Source organism: Lacerta agilis, chromosome 1, assembly GCF_009819535.1.
Source record: "Lacerta agilis isolate rLacAgi1 chromosome 1, rLacAgi1.pri, whole genome shotgun sequence".
NCBI lineage: Eukaryota > Metazoa > Chordata > Lepidosauria > Squamata > Lacertidae > Lacerta > Lacerta agilis.
Genome location: NC_046312.1, coordinates 46613190 through 46635407, shown reverse-complemented (window position 1 = coordinate 46635407; position 22218 = coordinate 46613190). Strand labels below are relative to the sequence as shown.

Sequence of the window (22218 nt, the reverse complement as noted above, 5' to 3'; positions counted from 1 at the left end):
TCATTGTTGAATGCAGAGGGAGGCTGTTTGTTTCCCCAGGACATGTGACTGGCTGATTAGATTATCTGTCTGGAAACTGTAGAAATGGCTGTAGGACTAGCAGCTGCAGAGCTGTGAGTTGGACCCCATAAAAAGGGGCTTTTCCTCTTTGCAAAAAAAGCTGGACCACTTTCAGCTGATCCTCAAAAAAGCAGGGCTTTTCCCTTTGCAAAAAAGCTGCACCACTTTCAGCTGAGCCTCAAAAAAACAGGGCTTTCCCCCCTTCCTCCATTTTGGCATGGGGGAGCAGTTTTACCACTGCCCATACTTTCTTCAAAAGGACTATCCTTATTAGATTACGGCTAAGAAACTATTTATTGAGTCTTTGTTCTGTTGTGAGTGTTGTTTCAACAGTTGTTGTTGACTGCCCAACTGGTGGCTACAAATGTTGGTGCACATCAAGTGTGGGGAACCTTTGACTCTCCAGATGTTGCTGAACTACTGCTCCCATCATCTCTGACTGTTGGCCATGCTTGCTGGGGCTGATGGGAGTTGTAGTTCAGCAATGTCTGGAGGGCCCCAGGTTCCCCGCACCTGGTGTTCATGGAAGATGAGTTCCAGATAGCAAAATTGAATATGTGAATTGGCCCTTGGAAACTAGAGAGAATCTAAGTTGGGAGTTTTTTTTTATGAAGAATTTATTGGCATTTTCATAACACAATACACACCCAAACCCACACCTACAAATATAAAACAAATACAAATACATATATTGCCAGGATTCTTCTTCTTGTTTATATACATAAAAAAAAAAATTTCTATTTCCGAATCTTGACGGTTGACTTCCCCTGCCTTTTCACCTTCGGTTTTAAATCCATAATCTACTTTCTTAACATCTTATCTCTAAAAAAAGAATTTAACTTCAATTAAAGATAACAAAATTATCTTAATCTTCATATTCTATCATAAATCTTAACAAAATATTCTTATAAAATCTAAACTTATTTCTTCTGTCCTTTATCATGCTGCTATTAACATAAAATCTCAATATCTCCTTACTTATTCAAGATAAACTTACAATTAACAACCTTCACCCTCCGATTTCAGGTACCATAACGGACCATTTAACTTTTACATTAAATACTTCACCCCACACCCCCTCTGTCCATTGTCTTTCTCTGTCTTTCGCCGGGACCAATCTTCCAGTTATCTTCTTTTCCCAGATGTCCACAGATCCAGGCAGCATTCACAACAAACTTTGCATCGAGCTTCAGGATACACATCATCTCTTTTCTGGGCTCCTCCGCTTCTTTGTACCATACTTCTTCTTCTTGTAAATATCTTAATTCCTTGTCCCTTGCCCCCGAGCTCCCACCTCGGGGTCTGGATATTGTAAATTTTACCGTTCCGGGACTGCCACCCCCAAAGAACGGTTCTTTTTACCGGAGTCGCCCAGACATTTCAAACCATCCTTCAAGCATCCCTTCTAACTCTTTGCAAAGGTTTCCTTCCATTGTGTAAAACTTTTGAAAAGCCTCCTCTGTGGAAAGTAGATTTTTTTTATTTATTATCCCACTCAAGACTTTCAATTTCCGATTAAGCAGTTCCAGCCTCAAGACAGTAAGCATTTCTTCATCCGTTAATCCAGAGTTCAAAACAAGTTCGAACACAAAGTCCAGCATGTTGGGGGAGGGGGTGAGTGTCAAATTTCAGTTCCTGTCTCTTCCTCCCTTTGTTTCAATTGTTTCCCACATCAGTCCAAATTTTCCATCGCCATTTTTCTGAAGCCAGAGCGTAAAGACCAAAACTTTAAACGGAGATATTTTCTGCCCACTTAATCCCGAAAGGGAAATCTCAGCAATCTCAGTTTTCAAATTTCAAACACTTTGTATCCATTACTGTAGCAGCAGTCACTTAAACTGGTTATTTTTTTCCTTTCCCGAAGGGAGGGAGGCAGGCTTCCTTTCCTCTTCCCCCCGGATCGTTCCCAAGATGTAAAAATCAGTCAAATACTCACAACCACCGGGTTCTTTAACACCATTAAAGACAGGTAGAACTTAGACGCTCATCACGGGATTTGTCGCCGCATTTGCATCCCGGTTGGGGCATGTCCCCTATAGCCCGGCTCCGTCGTCCCTTCACCCCCACTCCCCCTTTACAGGGGGAGTGAGGGAAGGGTTCGGAGCCACAATGGGCACAGCCGGGGAGCCCAGGGTGCGGGACGCTCTTCCCGCACCCCACCGGAGCCCCGCTTTGCGGTAGCGGGGCTCCAACCCCCCGGGACGGACTGGGTCGCCTCGCAGCCGAGGCAGCCCACGACCTCCCGCAATGGCGTCGCCGCCGGAAGTCCCTAAGTTGGGAGTTTTAGTGATCCTGAGCTGATGCTTCAGAGAGCTGCTGCCAATCATTCAATGGTAATGGAGCAATGGTCTTACTCAATGCAAGACATCTGTCTGCATGATGCATTGACTCAGCTCAACAGTGAGCCTCAATTATGCCACTTAGGCTCCTTCATGTGTCCTTCACATATCTATTCCATTTTTGAAACAACATTCAGGTTTGGCATTAATTGACTCTTGCGTCTTGTTTCCCAACAGAAATCTCAGATGAGAAAATAAGCAGTCACTTCCACTGCAGCATTGCTGACCTCATGCAGACTTGTTACCCCGTCCTGACCGAGAACTGTATTACCAGCCAGATTGTTTTATCACAAGACTTTGACCAAATCCTTCAAAGACTGGCACATGTAGAAGAGTCTTCAGGTAAGTGTGTGCATGAGTCCGTGAGTATCTTAATGGCTACCCTAAAGTCAGCCACAAAGACTTTTTTCTTGATTTGAACTATGTGTTTCTCCATGTTTAAATTTTAAATTTAGCCCCCAATTTCAGATTACTTGGAAAATTCTGAAATCATTCAACATGAGTATATATTTCTAGGAAAATGTTAAATATTGGGTTTTTAGAAATTTACCGCTGATCAAGCCATAAATATCTATCTCATAATCTGTTACAAAATAATGGATAAAAGTGTTTATTAATTATTCCCATTTAACATTCTTAGATGTAAAATTTCCCCAAGACTTCACTTGCTGGTGGAAAGAATGTTTGTACCAAGACAGGCTGTTTATTTCTTATTTGTGCATTGCATTTCTATCCCATTTTTTTTTTCCTCCAAGGAGCTCAGGGTGGCATTCACAGTTCAGCCCTCCTAATTTAATCCTCGGAAAACCCTGTGAGGTAGGTTAGGCTGAGAGGCAGTGACTGGTCCAAGGCCACCCAGTGAGCTTCATGGCTGAGTGGGGATTTAAACCCTAGTCTCTCAGGTCCTAGTTCAACACTCTCATCCTCAAGCCACACTGGCTCTCACTTGAATGGAAAGGGTTATGTTGGATACGGAGAAATACAGAGTGATTCTGTGTACTGTGTGTGTGAGAGAGAGCATTTCACCTCTAATCTTTTTCTTTCTTTTTTGGTTTTAATAGATTCCAAAGGGAACCTGCTGGCCGCATTATCAGAACAAGCTTCTTTGAAACCCACAGAATTGGAGGCACATCCCATTTCTAATCAGTTCAAACTCTTGCTGAGAACCTTGGAGCAACATGCTCAGACACTTGAAGAGAGCCCTGTGCAAAACCTCTACGTGCAAAGCTTCTTTGACTATATTAACAGGCTGGCTGCCGTTCTCCTCCGAAGCCTCACTCCGGAGCTAGGTGAGAGATCTCTCACCATTGAAACAAGCTAATCCAAGTTTTAATTCAAGAAATATCAATATGGGTGGGGGAACTAGCTTCTTAATGAGCAACCTCAAGTTGTATCTATATTTGTGGGTTGCCTTACCTGTGATTGTGTCACTGATTCTCTGCCCATGACAACCTTTTTCTAAAGAAACGGGAGCACTAGAAGTTTGTTTCAAAAACATGCAGCATTGCTGCATGCCAAGAGCTGATTTTAGGAGCATAGCATGGAATCAAGTTGACATGACACTTTTACAATATCCTTTCTCTAATTCCAGATCAATCTACAGAGTTAAGAGTGGCAAACCCTTTCCTATTACTTCAGCAGAGTCCTCCCCATTTGCTGTCCCAGCTTTTGTTTGAGAGACAGGTTGCTCCTGACAGGTACTGGCTTTCTTCAAACATGGGTGCTGGGCTGATGTATTGTGTACGATCAATAGCAAACCTGGGTTTACGTTGCATACAACTCTCTTTAAAGCAGCACATAGTGTACTGCTAAATTTATTGTACTTTCTGTTCCTCAATCGTGCAGGCTGTCTTTGCTGCTGGCCAAAGAAGAACTGAACCTAAATGTGCAAGAAGTGATCATCAGCTGCTGCTGTAAGGCATTGCCTCTGTGCTGTACCAGGCAAAGCAACCAGACCAGGATCCTTTTGACCAACATTAGTAGCCTGGCACACCTGCATGCCTATCACTGTCTGCCTGACATGGAGGTTCCAGTCTACAATCCCGGCATGGAGTCTGAGGACCTTTCTGCCCATCCCTCTCCCACTCTGGCTGACCAGAACCAGAACCAGCACATGCTCACATCTTCCACCCTCACCTTCTTGAAATCTCAGTCAAAACTGACAGCTGCTGTGGCTTGTCTTAGTGTGTCAAAGGCTCAGAAGACCCCTAAGCAGGGCCTGTTGTGGATGGACTTTCGAGGCAAACGGGAAGTTCCCTTGTCTATAGAGCACGTAGCCAAGGAATGCGAAGCGCTATTAAAGGAGTTTCCATTTCTGGAGAGCTTTCTTCTTGCCATGTGTGAGCCCCTTCAGGACCCTCAGGATGAAGGAAAAAGCTTGGCTAGTGCACTTTGTGGCAAGCCTTACGTGCCGTTGCTCTTCCTGGGGTTGCATTCTGTTATGGCTGTTGAGGTGTTGATGGAGAACTTTGAGCAAGCTCTCAGCGCAGGGGACTGGCCCAGAGCCCTCCAGGTCTTGAATCTCTGCAGCCAGGACACGGAAGAGCTAATCACAGTGCAGGATGTCGTACTTAGCTGTGCTGCTGCTGATGGTAAAGAAGGGATTATTTTTCTTGCATAAATGGCACTTTGGGCTGCAGACCAGGAACTGAAGACTCAGTCCTATACCGTAGTTCTGGAGGGAAATGGAAATATGTGTTGAGGCACTTTGGATGCAATGCCAAACCCTGATTTTGCCACTCTGTCTGCGACTTTGGCCCATGATGTTTCCTCTAGTTCAGGGGTTCCCAAACTGCAGTCCATGGACCAACAATGGTATACATGCTTCATTCAGTGGTGTGCAGGCTTCTGTCTGTGGCATGCGTGCGTTAAATATGCATATTATTTTTATTGTATTTGTATTGCTTCTTTCATTTTTTAAATATTTTATTGCATCGGGAATTATATGGAATGCAGATTGCAATACAATAAAATGCAATATCAGAAATAAAATAAGTAATAAATGTAATTACAGCATAAAGCACCATGCGCTACAGTTGCTGTGGCAGACGTAAAAATCATTAGGTGCTCCACCAAGACCACCAGCAGTTTTTAAGTAGTCCATGTGTGGAAAGATTTGGAAACCATTGCTCTGGTAGCTCTGAAGCTGGAAACATCTGATAAGTGGGCCTGCTTGAGGGCAGGGTGGAGGTAGAGTAGAAATAGAAAAAGCAGCAATACCCATGTTATTCCCCCAACTGTGGTTCTCTAACAAGGGGGAAGAGGCAGGCTGTAACTCAGTGGGCAGAGCACATACTTTGCATTCAGAAGGTCCCAGATCCAGTGATTGGCATCTCCAGATCAGGCTGGGAAAGACTCCTGCCTGAAACCCTGGAGAGAGCGTCTGATTCAGTATAAGGCAGCCTTTGATGTTCCTAATGTCATTGCAGCTACCCTACTTTGCGTCACCTTAATCCTGTGCAGCTAAAGCATACAGTACTCTACAGCCGAACTTCAAATCTCTGGTGTATTCTTCCTTTCCAGGTAAGGATGGTTGGCAATACCTGTTCCGAGTGAGAGATGCCTTGCTGAGGAGCAGGTTGGCCCTGCGCTGTCTGGATAACTGGCCCTTGGAGGCTTGTCTAGAAATCTTGGCTTATTGTGCCTGCGACCCTGAGGTGCCCGAAGAACTCAGATCTGAGTTGCAGAGCAAAACGAGAGAGCTTCAGGTTTATCAAAAGGTAACAAATCATTTTATTTGGGGGTAGAATATTTCTCCCAGATTTTTAGGCATCTTTCGCCTGCTGGGTCTGGAAGTGGCCTCCCCACCCCACACCCTTTCTTTTTGCTTGTAATCTAAAGTGCTTTAGTACGTTGATGGTGGTATTTATTGTAAAGGCAATGATAGCTCTTCCTGGTAATTTAGAATAATTCCTCCTTCAGTTGTCTGCCTTAAGTCCTTTTTAAAAGGAGAGAGAGAAATTGCTGAAGGTTCAGTTGTATTCGTTTTATTTTGTCAGATTCTAAGTCTACAAGATGTCACACTATGGCATGACTGGCAGGACCTGAAAAGAGCCTGCACTGATGACCCCCAAACCGTTGTAGGAGTGATTTTGGAGGCAAAGGTAGGCTATTTTGTGTGTGTGTGTTTCCTCCCTTGGAAGCTTGATCCTGCACAATACGTAATTTCCCCCACATTCTCCCCCAAGCCCAGAGTCCCATCTAGTCCCACATCCTATTTTCTCACAATGGCTAACTAGTGACTTCTGAGAAATCCACAGTTGGGGTTTTCTTTCCTAGCCATGCTGTAGAAAGGAACTGCACCTTTCACATCCATTGTTTCCTTGCCTAGCAGAGGAACAACTTTCTACAAATAAATTGGTTAGCCTTGCAGAAAGCTCTTCTCATCTAAGGTTTTCCAGATTTCCAGTATCAGAGTGATGGCAATACAAGAAAGAGCTGTTTGTCTTTATCCTAGGATCATGAATTATGTGAAGAATGGGGAAACTTGTATCCTGTTCCAAGAGATGATTTGATCAATCTTCACCAAGAGCATCTCCTTCATTTGTTGGAAATGGGAGACACAGAAAAGGCTTTGCAGGTAATTGCTTTGTTTTTTTCTGGTTTATCTGCCTCCACAATTATTTTCCAGTCTTAAAGATGTCAGTAATGGGACACTTTGCACATTAGGGAGGAAAATGGTTTCCTGTATTCAGTGGGTGTCTCCAGTGGGTGGCTGTGTGTCTTGTGTCTGAGCAAATGAAAAGCATGTGCCCAGGAGCCTTTGGCAAATTATGGTTCCTGTGGACACAAATCCATCTCCCTTCCACGCATGACACTTGTTTGTTGTAGAGTCATATGATGTACAAGCAGAAAGGCCTCCTTCTTGTAGCCCTGCTCAGCAGCCTTCAGCATAAAATGAGCCGCCATAATAATTTGCTATGCCCCAATGTTCTTGGAATGTTTCTAATTGTATTTTCTGCCTCATTATCTGTATTTCCTGTATTGTTGTTGATATATTTGTTTGGTGCTGCCCTGAAAACCTAACCTCATAAAGTGCAGTGTAGAACTGTGTTAAACAGATAATTTTAGGTTGCAAATGTCTTCAGCTGGCAGTGTGAAATTATTTTATGATCTGAATTAACTCGCCATTGTTCACTTTCTTTGTAGCTCTTGCAAAGGATAGAAGACCCAGACATTCAGCTGGTCATAAGTGAACAGTGTCTTGATAAACATCCCAGCCTGGCAGCTTCTCATTTCCTTGCAGATTATCTCACCACACACTTCTACAAACACTTAACGATTATGCGCCATAATGAAATTCAGGCCCTTTATATGGGATCAAAGGTAAGCAGATGTGAAATTTGCAACTGCATTGCTGGGTTTTGGGGTTCTTCTCTCAAGTAATGAGAGAGGTTTCAGGGTTGGGTTTTTAAAAATAATAATAATAAGGCATTATGTAAATGTTATGAAGTACCGTAAATAAATTTTGTTTCTCTTCTGTTTCTACATCCAAGGTCTTACTGACTCTTCCTGAGCCTTACCGTGCTAACTACTCTCACCTGTCCTGCAAGCCACTGCTCATGGTGGAGCAGCTCTTGATGAACATGAAGGTGGATTGGGTAGCTGTGGCCGTACAGACACTGCACCAGCTCTTGGTTGGGCAAGAGATAGGCTTTACGGTAGAAGACATTGATGCCTTGCTCTCCAAGTATGCTGGGAAAGCCCTTGACTTCCCTTTCTCATTAAAAGAGAAAAGATCAGGTGACTTGCTTTTGGAAATCTCTAATCAGTGAAGATGTTCCATGTGCTCTTTAACCAAACATCACAGATTCTCAGCTGGTAAGGCAGATTGGATTCAAGTCAAATCCACCTTATCGCTTCGGGTTCTGTGACCCCCATGGTTTTGGCTTAACTAAAAAGCCCCTGCGCTGCTCCATTTCTTCTCCTGTTTCCCTTATTGCCACACAGTGCAGTACTACTAATATTTTTTACTGACCATGTCAGTAGAGCCTGCATTCAAAGGGCATAATGCAGTGAACCAAGCCCCTTACTTCTTCCGGCTCAAATTTTTGTATATTTTTAAGATGGCATAGTCAAAAGAGTTGAGGAAAAAGAACATTAGAAGGCCTAGTATCCCTTATGTTTCTAAATATCTGTCTTGTTCTCCTACCACTTAGATGCAAAAATCTGAACCTTACACCTTCTTGTGCATGCCGGTGGGTTAGTAAATTGCATTTTGTACAAAAACTGTAGTCACTTGAATCACATGTGCTGATCCAGTTTTGGATGAATCATTCTAATCTTCTTTGCTGCAGATAAAAAATGGTTTTCTCTTTTGCCTTTAGATTCTGTGGTTCAGATGCAGGAGAATTTGTGTCGGGGATCTGAGTCTGATACGTTGTCTAAATCAGCATCGACAGAACAGTTTCCAGTTAGTTCTCCTGGTGAGAGAAGGTCTAATGGCTGGATGCTGTGTTCATACTTGTGCTTTTCTGTTAAATCTGCTTTCTGTTGTAGTAGTTTTGGTTTTTTTAAAAAAACACGTTCTGGTTGGGATTCAATGGATGAGCCCCACCAAAAGCCCATGCAAGAACTTCTACTAGCACATCCTTTGCATTGCCTTGTCACTGAAGGGTAGCAGTGGTTGATTTGAGGCTTTGACTTACAATCGAGTAGTGTATACATTTTATGAAATAAATAAATATCATAATTCAGTTCTCCGTTTTTTTTGTTTCGCTTCTTATTTATCATCAAGATGCAACACATTCTTCCAGCATGAGAGAGAGAAGCCTACAGCAAACTGTGTCCCCAGAGGAGTTTGTGCCACCAGAGAAGCCCCCACCAAAACAGCAATGGATTCCCGATGAGACTGAAGTCACGTGTATGGTCTGCAAAACGGAACGTTTTACTATGGTGAGGAAACCCCAAGGCCATACTTGACATGTCACTGGAACACTTGAATGGGTGTGTCTGCCATTGGCTCTTTGGGCAGCTTGCTGCACTTCTGTCAGTCGTATTTGCTACTGTGCCCCAAAGATCCAAATGGCTGTGGGTCTTGAACGGGTTAAATGGTAACCACTGAAATGCTATTGCTCCCTTAAAGGTTCCTCTTTGTGTCTCAGTTTAATAGACGACATCACTGCAGACGTTGCGGGAGGCTGGTGTGCAGTTCATGTTCAACCAAGAAAATGACGGTGGAAGAGTGTAGAGAAAACCCAGCTCGTGTTTGTGACCAGTGCTACAATTATTACAACAAGGGGGGCTCAGAGGACTTTCCCCCTGAGGCAGAAATGTGTGTAAACAATCTTTCCCCATTTTTTTGTATCTGGAATGCTAGCCTTCAATGTCAACTAGTGAATCATTTTAGTGTTTCTTGTTAGTCTCCCCCCCTGAGAGTTTCAACAAGGAGGAAAAGTCTCTGTTTCTAGTCCCTGCTGTTCCTGTTTCTAGTTCCAACAGTGGGACTGTGGGTAGGGCTTCAGAGTTTGATTTAATGCTATGAGAACACTTGCTTTACTGAATTTAACTTTTTGACACATGTTAGAATAGGTATGAAGCATCTTCGTTTTTCTCTTTTCATAGTTCAAAAGTGGAGGATCATGACCAAGAAGAAGGTGAGGAGATCCGCATTTTGTTGGCATGTTTTACAGGACCAACTTCACAGTCAACGTTGCTTGTGGGCAACATGGGCAAGTCCTGCAGCATCTTCAAAGGCTAACAAATGCATAGTGGCTGCATGGCTAACTCAGCTACTTTCTTTAAGAGAACAGGGATTTGTTCTAACTCGGCCAAATTACTTTCTGGAAAACATGGCAAGATTTGGAAGCTACAATATATTTTTTTCATGACTGGATAGAGGACTGGTAGTGAACAGGGTCAGACATGCCCCCTTTCCTTTCTCCATGGAAACAGGTGCCTGTATTTAATTCTAAATCATTCAAGTTTCTCTTTGTTTTCTTCATAGACTTTTACAAAGTTGGTTAGAAAAGCTTTTCAGTATCCTTTATCTGCCCTTACGGTGCGGAAGGCAGAAACAACTCAGTCATTCCCAGAAGAAGTGTAAGCTTAGAGCTATTCAAGGCCTTAAACTTCAAAATGTATTGCATTCTGAAAATTGTATGCATGCAGTTTCAAATTTGCAAGGACTGTCCCCGTACCCCCCATTTTGATGGGACAGAAGTGCACTGAGCCAGTTTCCCCTTTGCTTTAATCATCTTGCAAAGGAAGGAGCTGCAATTCGTACACAACATCCAAGTCTTTTCCCTTACCTGCTATAGAGCTGGTGGTTGGCAGCCCCTGGAAGCAGGGTTCGTTCCCCTTCCCTGCTTTACAAAGCCTCTGCTGAGCAGGGGTCGGAATAGATGCCTGATTCCAAATTGTAACATCTGACTTCTTGTCCTGATTTCTTGTGTGTTCTGTCAACGGTAGTTGCGTCCTCCGATAATGAATGCTCAGATTACTCTGCAGTGGTGCAAATACCCAAAATAACAGAACTCGAGTGGCTTCTTTCTTTGAGAGAAGAGGAGAACGAAATTGTGCGCACCGAGTTTTATTACGAGCAGGTAAGTGTATGCCCTAAAAGGGGGAAATGGACTTCCAATATGGCACATGATAGGGCAAGCAAGGAGAAGTTGGCAGCAGGGCAGAAAAGAAGACTAGGAAACCAGTGGGGAAAGAAGATAAAAAAGAAATTAAGAAATGGAACCCAAGAACACCAAGGAGGGAGAATAGATCCAGATGACATTCCTGGGCTTTGGGGAAACAGTTCTGTTATATTGCATAAATAGTAGTGAGGGAACACAAGGAAGGGCATCTGCAGGTCTCTTTCCCCGTTCCACCCCAATGCATCATCTGCTGGAGCACCGGGGTAATTGATATACATTCCTTGCTCGAGCAAGTGAATGAGGTGATGTTGGGGCTTTCAAGTTCATTTGTGACAGATTAGCACACAGGAAGTCAGAGAATGAAGAAAATAAGTGGCCTGGGCACTTCTGTCTCTTCCTTTGACTGGGTTCCTGCTTCATGATAGCAATTTACATGATAGCACTTCTTTGTAAGATGATTTGCTTCTCTAATTAGAAGCTAAAGCTTGCATTTTAGCAGCCTGAAGATCTTCTGTTAAAGCTTAGTATGTTGCACGTGTAGAGCTATGCAGTTCAGATGTAAGCTCCCCTATGGACAGGGTTGCAGTCACGCTAATAAATTGGATATTGCACTATGTGCTGGCAGTAGTGGTGCTGGGAAGGGGGCCATATTGTGCTGCCTGCCTTTTGGGACATGGTTATTGGGGCTCTTAGGATAATCTGCTGTACTTCCACTGCTATGAGCTTACTATACATCTGGTCAATGTAGCCGGGCTAAGCAGACTCTCCTATCTCTTTGAGTTTTATAGTGAAGAATATTGTTCTGCTCCTGTCTTTTTGGCTAAGTACACTTTAGCTCTTCAGCTGCAGCCTGCAGGTGGAATCACAATTATCTCTGCCTTTCCTTTGCCTCTCCTAATGTTCAGGCACCCAGTGCTTCCTTGTGTATTGCTATCTTCAATCTCCATTCGGACAGCGTAGCCTGTGGTCACCAGTTGATAGATCACTGCTGCAAGCTTTCTCGAGGGCTGACAAACCCCGAAGTGGATGCTGGCCTCCTCACAGATATCATGAAACAACTGCTCTTCAGTGCCAAAATGATGTTTGTAAAAGCTGGGATGAGCCAAGATTTAGCTCTCTGTGACAGGTAAGTGGTCTGCTGTTCTCCTGAGATGCCTTCCCAAAATAGTCAGACATGCCTGGCTCTTGTTGAGGTGGATGCAGCAGAAAGTGGTCTGTAGCAGAGACTGAGACATTTATATAAGGACTGTGCTGAATTTTTCACAGATTGGTGGGTCCCAGTGTGTGTGCTGCCTCTAACTTTTGTATCTTATTTTAACTCCACCAACAGCTACATCAGCAAAGTCGACGTGCTACATATTTTAGTCACTGCTTCATATCGTCGTATTCCATGTCTGGATCAGATATTACAGCCTGCAGCAGTTACAAGGCTAAGAAATCAGCTTTTGGAAGCAGAATACTATCAACTAGCTGTAGAGGTAATGCAAGGGGAGAGAAGCAGCTCTGGGAGTACAGCCTCAGGGCTCCTTCAAATCATTGCTCTGTTCTTGCACAGAGATTGCCTTCATTTAGAGAACACAAATATTGGGGTGTTTGAACTTCAGCTTGAATCATCTCTTCCCTCACAAAGACACCTATTAGCCTTTTGGGCTTGGTTCTGTGTTTTATAAAATATAGAAAACCAATGCTCAGGTTTTTTTTTTAAAAAAAACCTCTATATAATTAGTAGATTAATCAACTAAGCACTTGTTGATTAATACAGGTCAGCTTTTATTGGTGGGGCTGGGATTTGAAGACATGCTTAATTTGGGGGCTATTTGGTTCTATTGTAGCTGTAATAGGAAATAAAACAATTAAGCATGGTCTTTGTTTCCAAGAGTATATATTAATATTTCTTAAATTCTGAAAATGTACTTTCTCACTATCTGAAAAATGTACTCTAATAAAACTGTCAATAGTGACCACAATAGTGTACAATAGTAATAGGCCAGTAGTGTTCATATCTGATTACTACAGCCCAAAAAGAATACTGTAGAGCTAGAAAATCTTCAGAGCTAGAAAAGAGCAACAAAAGTGACCAGGTAGTCATTGCAGTTGCACATGTATACATTTTTTTACCTTCAGAAAACAAAAGATGACCATGAAAGACTGAGAGGGAGATTATTTGTCTCATATTTTGATGACTGTTTTCAGTAACCTGTTCCTTTTAGGTTTCCACGAAGACTGGCCTGGATCCAGGTGGGGCATGGCACGCCTGGGGCATGGCATGTCTTAAAGCTGGCAACCTCTCTGCTGCCAGAGAGAAATTCAGCCGGTGCCTAAAGCCACCTCTTGACATGAACCAGCTAAACTCAGGCTCAAGACTGGTCCAAGATGTGATACAGTATCTGGAGTCCACAGTGAAGCCCATTATCTCAGTGGTAAGAATCCAGTCTTCCTCCTTCCTCAACAGCAGGTCTCCTGAGGTAGATTTAAGATACTGCTACAGCCAGAATATTAAATATGCTAGGGTATCTGTATTCAGTGCTATTTTTCTAGAAAACGAGGTGCTGGAACTCACCATGAACTCCTCCCTCATTCTCTTAGAATGGCCATGGCTGGGCACCCTGAGAGGTGCTGGAACTGAGTTCGATAGTTCCAGCTGAAAAAAAAAGTCTTGTGTGTATTTAATCTGGGACCATGTTATCTCTGTGATTGCCTATGTCCACATTATTCTCCCCAAACTTGAGTTATGGCATCTAAAGACCTGCTGCCCACCATAACTCAGATCCAAGTGATGGGCTTTTGGACTACCAAATGTGCTGGCTGGGACTGTTGGTAGTTGTAGTCTATAACACTGTAGGACACCAGGTTGGCGAAGGCTGTTCTATGCAGGGGCGTAGAAATGGGGGCAATGGGAGCAGTCCGTCCTGGATGTCATCCCTGAGGGGGGGGGGTGATAAAATCCCGAGCGGCTAGCTTTGCTGCTGGTTCTGTGGAACTCTGCCAAGCCCAGTATACCTGAAGGAGCAGCTCCACTCCCATTGTTCAGCGTGGACACTGAAGTCCAGTTCCGAGGGCCTTCTGGCAGTTCCCTCACTGTGAGATGTGAAGTTACAGGGAATCAGGCCGAGGGCCTTCTTGGTTGTGGCACCCGCCCTTCGGAACGCCCTCCCATCAGATGTCAAACAAATAAACAACTACACAACTTTGCAAAGAGATCTGAAGGCAACCCTGTATCAGGAAGTTTTTAATGTTTGATGTTTTGCTGTGTTATTATTATTTTGGATGCCGTCCAGAGTGGCTGGGGCAACCCAATCATGGGCAAGGTATAAATAATAAATCATCAGCATCTCCCTCCCCCATGCTTTTGGGGCTTGCTCTGAAGGACTTCCTGTTTTATAAAGTCTTTAAACTGTCCCGCTTTGTTGAACTTAACAATACTGAATGGGTAGGAGTACAATTTAAAAGTAAAAACAATTAAACATAACAATTCAATAAAATGCTATTTAGAAGAAAACTGCTATATTGAATTGTTCTTGCTTTTAAATTATATGCCTCCCCATTCAGTATTGTAAGCCACTTTGTAAAGCCTTTTGCTCTGAAAAGTGCAGTATAAGTACCTAAATGTACTTTTAAAAGATACTTAAAAATAAAGAGCTAATGCTTATTGCCTATTTATGTCTCTTTGTGTGCTCATTGCAAGGACAAGTTTACCGTTTAGTGAGCATATAGTTAGAACATTGTCCTGTGCTTTTATTTTTATCTCCACAGCTAACAGCGCTAGAGATGTGCTTTATTTTTAATGTAACCTGAACATTCTTTTTGGATGGTATGCAGGCTTCAGCTAAAAATGGCATGTGGTAGAATGTCCAGGTCAAGGTTAGATGCAGAAAATATTGAAGACACAGTTAAATCCATGCCAACAAAGTGTGCACCAAGAACATCTTGTCTTGGTTTGGAATTCTTTTCTTTGTGCCTTCAAACTGTACACTAGGGAAGAAGAAAGTGAAATCAGGGTATCTATGGCTGTTTACTGACATGGGACAAAATGCCAGGCATGTAATATTCTGGTGTTTTACATTTGGGATTACCATCTGGCCTGTTGCCATTCTTACTAAAAGCTGACATGGACAACAGCATGTAAAGCAAGAGAGTGACTACAACTCCCATCATCCCTGGCCACTGGCCTTGCTGGCTGGGTCAGTTCAACAGCATCCAGAGAGCCACTCTTATGTAGTGCTGGATTTGGGACTGAGGAGACCCAGATCCTTGACCCAATTTAGGCACAGAAGTCGCTTGGTGACTGGGAGCCAGTCTGCAAGGTGATTTGGAGGATGAAAGGAAGAAGTGAGGCCCATGCATGCTGCTTTGACCACCTTGGAGAAAGGGCTGGAGAGGAATTGGAATTGATAAAGGAATGCTGCTTGCAACTTGCTGCTTGTGAACTGCTGTTGATAATAGTGGCCACATTGTGTTATGTGCTACTATGGTGTAGATAGAAGATGTGGTACCATATTGAAACCTACCTATTTGCAGAGGCAAAGCAGTTTTCCAGTCTTGTGTTTTCCAGAGACAAAGGAAACGGGATGTTAAATATTGCCCACATAGCATAACTCTGCAGCTCATTTCTAGAGTATGATTTGGATCAGAGTGTCCTTCTGCTCACGGAGGGGACAGAAACATGGAAGGGCCTCTGGAGGAAGGTATTTGTGGAGCAGGGAGTGATTGGTAACATTTTTTTAAAAAATCCTCCTGCATCACCTTCCACACTGTACTGGAGGGTCCCACTATCCTTTGGAGCAGCTTTTCGGTTGGTGGTATTGCCGAGGAATGTAGGAATCGGTAGAAATTGCTTCCCTCTTCCTTCCTCCAGCAGGACCATATGGTGAACAGACATCTCCTCACAGGAACTTGTGATGTTTGATTCTCTGTTTTTTTTTTTTTTTTTTTTTTGGTAGCAGGATGACGACTACTTTGCCACTTTGAAGGAACTGGAAGCAACACTAAGGACACGAAGCCTATCCCTGGAGCTGATACCTGAGGGGAAGATTCAACACAACAGCTACTACCAAGAGTGCCTCTTCTATTTGCACAACTATGGCACCAATCTAGCAATCATTCGTTTCTATATGAGGCACGACTGCATGCGAGAAGCACTGCTGCACTTGTTAAATAAGGTAAGACAGCCTGTTCCTCCTGGAGGCTTTTTAGTAAGGGGTGGTGAACCTGTGGTCCTCCAGGTGTTGCAGGACTACAACTCCCATCACCCTTGACCATTGGTCATGTGGACAATGAGAGCTGGAATACAACAGCTGGAGGGTTGCAGGTTCCAGGTTTCCATGTCTCTTAATTAGGATGGGTTCCAGGTGGTATATTATGGGAACATGTTACTTTGTTATGGAACTAGTTTTCTCAATATTGTGAGGACCTTGGTCTCAATCTTTTGTTGAAGTTGTCCTGTTTTGAAAATCTTGCCCATTTTATTGCTATGATTAGCCGCCCTTGAACAATGTGTACTGTGTTCTCTGCTGCTTTGAAAATAGCCCTTTTATTTTCCATGTTACGACTCCCTTCATAAAATGGCTGAGGCCTTGTTCAAGTGCCTCCAAGATTTCTTGGCAAGTGTAAATGGTGCCAGGAAATATTTCAGTTTTAAGATGTCTTGGGACTGTTAAAACAGCATAATGTTTGGTAGGTATTCACAGGCTTTCAAGAGAAGTCTCCTGTTGAGACCCCCCCCCCCCAACTCAACTTCTGCTGTTTCTGCCTTAATGCACAAAAACAATTTTCAGCCTGATCTGAGAACTGAACAAATGTAACTTTTATGAAAAACATGCAGTCTACTGTAGCCCAATAACGGAGGCTTTTCTTCCTAAAGTAATGATATGGATGAGGCAAGTCCATCTAAAAGCTTGAATTTTTTTCTGTTTTAGGAGAGCCCACAAGAAGTATTTATTGAAGGGATATTAATCCCAAGCTATACCAGTGGAAAACTTCACATGTTGGAAAACTTACTGGAAACCATTGACCCAGGTCTGGCTAGCTGGGGTACTTATCTCATTGCAGCTTGCAAACACTTGCAGAAAAAGAATTACTATCATATCTTATATGAATTGCAACAATTTATGAAGGTAAGAGTGGGCGTTTGATGATGATGATGATGATGATGATGATGATGATAATAATAATAATAATAATAATAATAATAATAATAATAATAATAATAATAATAATAAAAAAAAAATTTATTATTTATACCCTGCCCATCTGGCTGGGTTTCCCCAGCCACTCTGGGCAGCTTCCAACAAAATATTAAAATACAGTAGTCCGTCAAACATTAAAAGTTTCCCTAAACAGGGCTGCCTTCAGATGTCTTCTAAAAGTCTCGTAGTTGTTATTCTCTTTGATATCTGATGGAAGGGCGTTCCACAGGGTGGGTGATGTACTTCTCGTGCTGCAGTTTTAAATGTTCTGAACTTTTTGTCAGGAAAGTTGGACAATATTTCCTGTATTTTGGGAAAGAGCCCCAATATGTGCCATTTGTTCATGTACACAGTGAGGGGGGGGGTTCTTTGGGGTTCCTAACTTAGGAAAGTCTGCTATAATAGAGCTTGCAAACCCATCCCATCATTGCTTATGTCCAGTCCCTTCTGTATAGTTAAATATGTTCTGAAGAGTTGCTAAGTGGTTTTCACCAATGATACACAATTTGAAGGCTTACCCATCTTAACACTCCTGTCTTTCAGGATCAAGTCCGTGCTGCTATGACCTGTATTAGATTTTTCACTCACAATGCAAAGTCTTATGCTGAATTGGGAGAAAGGCATACCTGGCTGTTGAAGGTCAAGGACCATCTCAAAGTTTACCTACAGGAAGTTTCAAGGAGTTCAGGAAGAAAAAAGGTTACATGTACTTTCCGTAAGAAAATGTCTGCTCCTGAAGTCTCAAGGTACCAGCAGATGTTAATGTTTGATGACATATTTTTCATTCTTCATTTTATTGATCATACAGTTTTCCTGAACAGTGTGATAAGGCATTCTTCAGGACTTTTACTATAATCATCCATGTTCTTAAAAATCTGTGGACTTAAGTTCAATATTTTTGAGGTATTGTGACTCTAGTGTCCTGAATTCATTTCTCTTAAATTTCTCATGCTCAACTCCATTTTAACGAGGCATATCTCTCTGGATATTTTGGAGTATGGGTTTTGTCTAAGTAGCATTAAGTAATGTGTCCTATCAGCATAATGATTTCTGCTTGAACAACAAAACATTCCCACCTCTCCTCCCCCCATATATCTTTTCTTGGGTTTCCTCCAAATCTCCAGAGCAGATTTTGGGTGGGGGTGAGGAGTAGAAAGGGAGGAAATCCCGATTGCACAAGTGGAAATTCTTAAGGTGACAGGCATTTGTTGAATACTGCCTTATGTGTTGACACGTCCACCCTCTCTTATCTTACAGAGTAAATCTAGCATGCAATGTTTTCCATGATATACTTGAGTTATGCTTGTGTGTTTTTATTTAATGAGGACATGCTTTTTGTTTCCTTTTGCCCACAAAGTGTTTAAAGATGTTTATTCTGGGAAAGGAAAAATAAGTAAATATTTTTTAATATTATTACTAGACTCAGTGATGTGTGAAGGCAATGCTTTAAAAAAAAACTTTTCTGTACAGTCATACCTTGGTTCTTGAATGGAATCCATTCCAGAAGTCCGTTCGACTTCTGAAAACATTCAAAAATCAAGGCGCGGCTTCTGATTGACTGCAGGAGCTTCTTGCACTCAATTGGAAGCAGCATCAGATGTTTGGCTTCTAAAAAAATGTTCGTAAGCCAGAACATTCACTTACGAGTTTGTGGTATTCGGGAGCCAAAACGGACGAGTACCAAGGTGGTGAGATCCAAGGTATGACTGTATTGTGTAATGAAGCATTTCCTCCTAAATCAGGCATATCAATACAGTTGAGCTTCAACTGGAAGTGACAAGATTCCTTCATCGGTGCGAAAAATTGGGAGCCTCATCTCTGACTGTCTCGTCTGTACCTACACTCTTTGGAAACAATCAAATGAAGATGGAAGTAGCTTGCAAGGTACTGAGTGCCTCTTAAAATCATGGCATATAGGTATCAAAACTGAATACTATAAACAGCACTGAGTGTAGCCTACAGAGAGCTGGTTTGCATCTAACACTAGGGCAAACGCACAGGTTCCCAGAGAAGAGATCATGTCTTCTGCACTTCTGTTAACTAAACCATGGTTTGGTGTAGCATGTTGTCCAAACCTGGACTCAAGGTTTGTCTCATTGCATACAAACCAAAAGGAGTAAACCCAAGAACCAACCTTAGTTACAACTTGTGGTTTGTCTGGAGCAAGACAATGCATAAACTCTGATTTGGACCTAATGCTAAGCTAAACTTCGGCTTCTCACACAGCAGCAGCAGGACTGGATACAAGAGAGATTTTTTTTCCCGTGGCTGCTCTCATATTGTAGAATTCATTCTGAAGAGAGGCTGGATGGGCTCCCTCCTTTTTCTTTTTTCTTTCACTGCTGGGCTATGACCTTCATCTTCGGATAGGTCTTTGGAAACTAAGGTGCAGAAGATACTGATCCCTGACCCAGGGCAAATTATCTTTTAATTCCTGGTTTTAGATATGTTGCAATTTAATTGTTTTCAACTTGTTTGTTTCTATCATGCTGTGTTTTATAATTGTAAGCTGCCTTGAATCCCAACTTGGAAGAAAGGCAGGATATAAGTATATTAAATAAATAAACTGAAAATAATAAATATCACTTTTCCGAAACTGGATGCTGTCCTTAAACTTGGAAAGAGAGAATAAGAATCCTGTTTGTGTTATGGAGCTGATGGTACTAATTGTGGGTTGTTTGCACTATACTCAACCTTTTTGCTGCTGCTGCTATTTCTTCTCAGGTCATGCTGGAAGGTAAAAACATTGAAGAAGGCTTTGGGATTGCGTTTAGAGTTCTACAGGTATGGTGAACCTAAGATGATGATGTACATATTGTTGATTCCTTGCAATTCTTACTGAAGCAGATAAGGAAAACCACAGCATTTTTGGCAGTTACAATGATGTATCTTTTAGGTGTCTATAAAAACTTGAGTTAGAAGCTTCTGTTTTCATAATTGCGTTATGTTTTTAGTATAGCATTAGTATAGAGACAACTGAAACCATGAGTCATTCCCTCCAGCTGCTTCCTTCTTGTAGTTTCTTGCCCTTTAGCACGTTTCTGTAGCACCACCTCTGCTTCCTGAGCATCTATTACATTATTTTCCCCAGTAGCAAGTATTTCCCTGCCTGTAATTTTGTCTCCCTACCCCTCTGGATTTAGTTTAAAGCTCTCCTGATCGGGTTCACAATACTCATAGCAAACATATTCTTGCCAAGAGTCTCACGAACCTAAATGCTGCACTTAAGAGTTGCAGCTTTAGTCGATTCCAACATTATAGAGGTTCCCTTCACCAAATATTCAGTATCTCTTGTAGAGGTATGTAGACATGAATGGTGAGTTCCACACACCCTTCCCGCATTATTGCCAGGTCTTTGCTGAGATAACACTGTGAGGGATGTCATGCCACCATAGCTGATATTTGTTGATATTCAGATGGCTCAAGCATTTTTCCAGTCTTTTAAAAATAAGGTGGAAGAGGCGTAGCTGAGTGCTAGAGCACCTGCTTCACATACAGAAGGTTTTATGTCCTTGTTTCTGGAAAGGACCCCTGTCTGATCCTCTGGAAAGCTGCTGCTATAATCTGAGGAGGCTAACCTGTGGTCCTCTCAGGTGTTGCTGGACTCTGAACTCCCATCAGTCCTAGCCATAATGACCAGTGGTCTGGGATGGTGAATTTTATGTGATTAAACTAGGAACAGATAACCTTTGGCCAAAGAATTTTTTACCTAAGTAAGCTTGCATACTGTAAATAGTGTTGGACTAAGTCACACAGAGCTCAGTGGGACTTCTTGTCATTGCAGAGTTGTTTGATAGCTTGGCCTGTGTTGATTTTAGTGGGATGCATATGAGAGAATGGCTGTCACTCGAGTTAAAATATATCTTAGCTGATTGAATTGCATGAACTTGTTTAAGTGATGCTATAGCCCTAATGAGGACTAATCTTAAATGGGGACAGAGCAAGGTAGATACAGAGTAGGGGCCACTGAAGGAGGATTCTGTGGCATCACAGTGGCCAAATGTTTATAAAGGCATGGAAAGGTTTGATAGTACACAGTACCACAGGACTTCTGCATGACAAGGCAGTTTCCCCAGATCTTATTGCTCCTTTATCAGTAAAGCTCAATTCTGGTTGTAGGGAAGTATTTGTGTATTTTTAAATCATATTGGTTCTTCCACTTTAGGATTTCCAGCTGGAGGCTGCTGATGTATACATTAAAGTGGCCAGACAACTGGTGAAGCAGCAGAAGTACAGTGAGATCAGGCAGCTCCTTAAGTGCATCAAGGAATCTGGTGCTGAAGATAAAATTGATGGGGACAATGTCCTCTTAAACTGTCTGGATGATTCTGATTCTATTCCTGCTGAGGTAATCTTGTTCTTTTTCTGGAAAGAAAAGCCACAATCCTGTTTTGTTTACATTCTGCAAATAAGTATTGTGTGCTTGGAATGCAGATAACAACTTTTGGTAATCTCCAAGACTGAATTATTCTCATTTTGCTAGTCATGCTTTCATGGGGAGCTTCGTATGAGAGGCCTCTTTCAAGCTGGCTGAGACCCTTTCCTCTCATAATCCAGGATGTTTATCACCTCCTGGCCCAACCAATCGCCTTTCTCCTTCTAGTTGTTATCACTTAAGGAGGACAAATGTGGAGCAAACACATGATGGGCCCCACCTCTCAAAGCACCATGTCCATATCCACAGATTGCAACAAACTGAAATCCATCCATGCAAAAGTGACTAGCTGTCTCTTTGGCATCATCCTGTAAATCCATGTACTTCTTAATGTGTCATCAAATTTGGAATAGATACAAGGGATGTTTAACAATGAAGTGTTTTGCACACGTCATGGCGATATTACAACTGGTTTTTTTCTTTGTGGGTTACAGGATCTGGACGATCTGATCCAGGATATGGACAGCGATGAAAACAAGGTAAGTGAAGAATAGGATATATTGATCCTGGAGAAGACCCCACAACTTTTGTGGTCTTTCCTGCTTCTTCCATTATCTTGTGCTCTCTAGATTTAGCAGCAAGTATCAAAAGATTCAGTGATACTTGCAAGGATG

At 42.4% G+C, this 22218-nt stretch overlaps 1 protein-coding gene across 3 annotated transcripts in view; it reads left to right on the top strand.

The window, feature by feature from the left end:
- Positions 1–22218, top strand: part of ZFYVE26 (zinc finger FYVE-type containing 26) — a 44352-nt gene that overhangs the window by 18157 nt on the left and 3977 nt on the right. For 2 of the 3 annotated variants that reach the window (XM_033147372.1, XM_033147363.1), the window contains exons 18-41: positions 2577–2741; positions 3461–3688; positions 3991–4096; positions 4245–4990; positions 5922–6118; positions 6398–6502; positions 6856–6978; positions 7548–7724; positions 7895–8141; positions 8726–8824; positions 9136–9293; positions 9503–9672; positions 9963–9994; positions 10809–10942; positions 11890–12110; positions 12315–12462; positions 13195–13404; positions 15925–16143; positions 16900–17097; positions 17713–17915; positions 18912–19053; positions 19894–19953; positions 21335–21517; positions 22039–22083. In XM_033147372.1, the coding sequence (XP_033003263.1) occupies positions 2577–2741; positions 3461–3688; positions 3991–4096; positions 4245–4990; positions 5922–6118; positions 6398–6502; positions 6856–6978; positions 7548–7724; positions 7895–8141; positions 8726–8824; positions 9136–9293; positions 9503–9672; positions 9963–9994; positions 10809–10942; positions 11890–12110; positions 12315–12462; positions 13195–13404; positions 15925–16143; positions 16900–17097; positions 17713–17915; positions 18912–19053; positions 19894–19953; positions 21335–21517; positions 22039–22083 (4316 nt within the window). The remainder of the gene's footprint in view (positions 1–2576; positions 2742–3460; positions 3689–3990; positions 4097–4244; positions 4991–5921; positions 6119–6397; positions 6503–6855; positions 6979–7547; positions 7725–7894; positions 8142–8725; positions 8825–9135; positions 9294–9502; positions 9673–9962; positions 9995–10808; positions 10943–11889; positions 12111–12314; positions 12463–13194; positions 13405–15924; positions 16144–16899; positions 17098–17712; positions 17916–18911; positions 19054–19893; positions 19954–21334; positions 21518–22038; positions 22084–22218) is intronic. The other variant, XM_033147381.1, reaches the window with a different exon arrangement.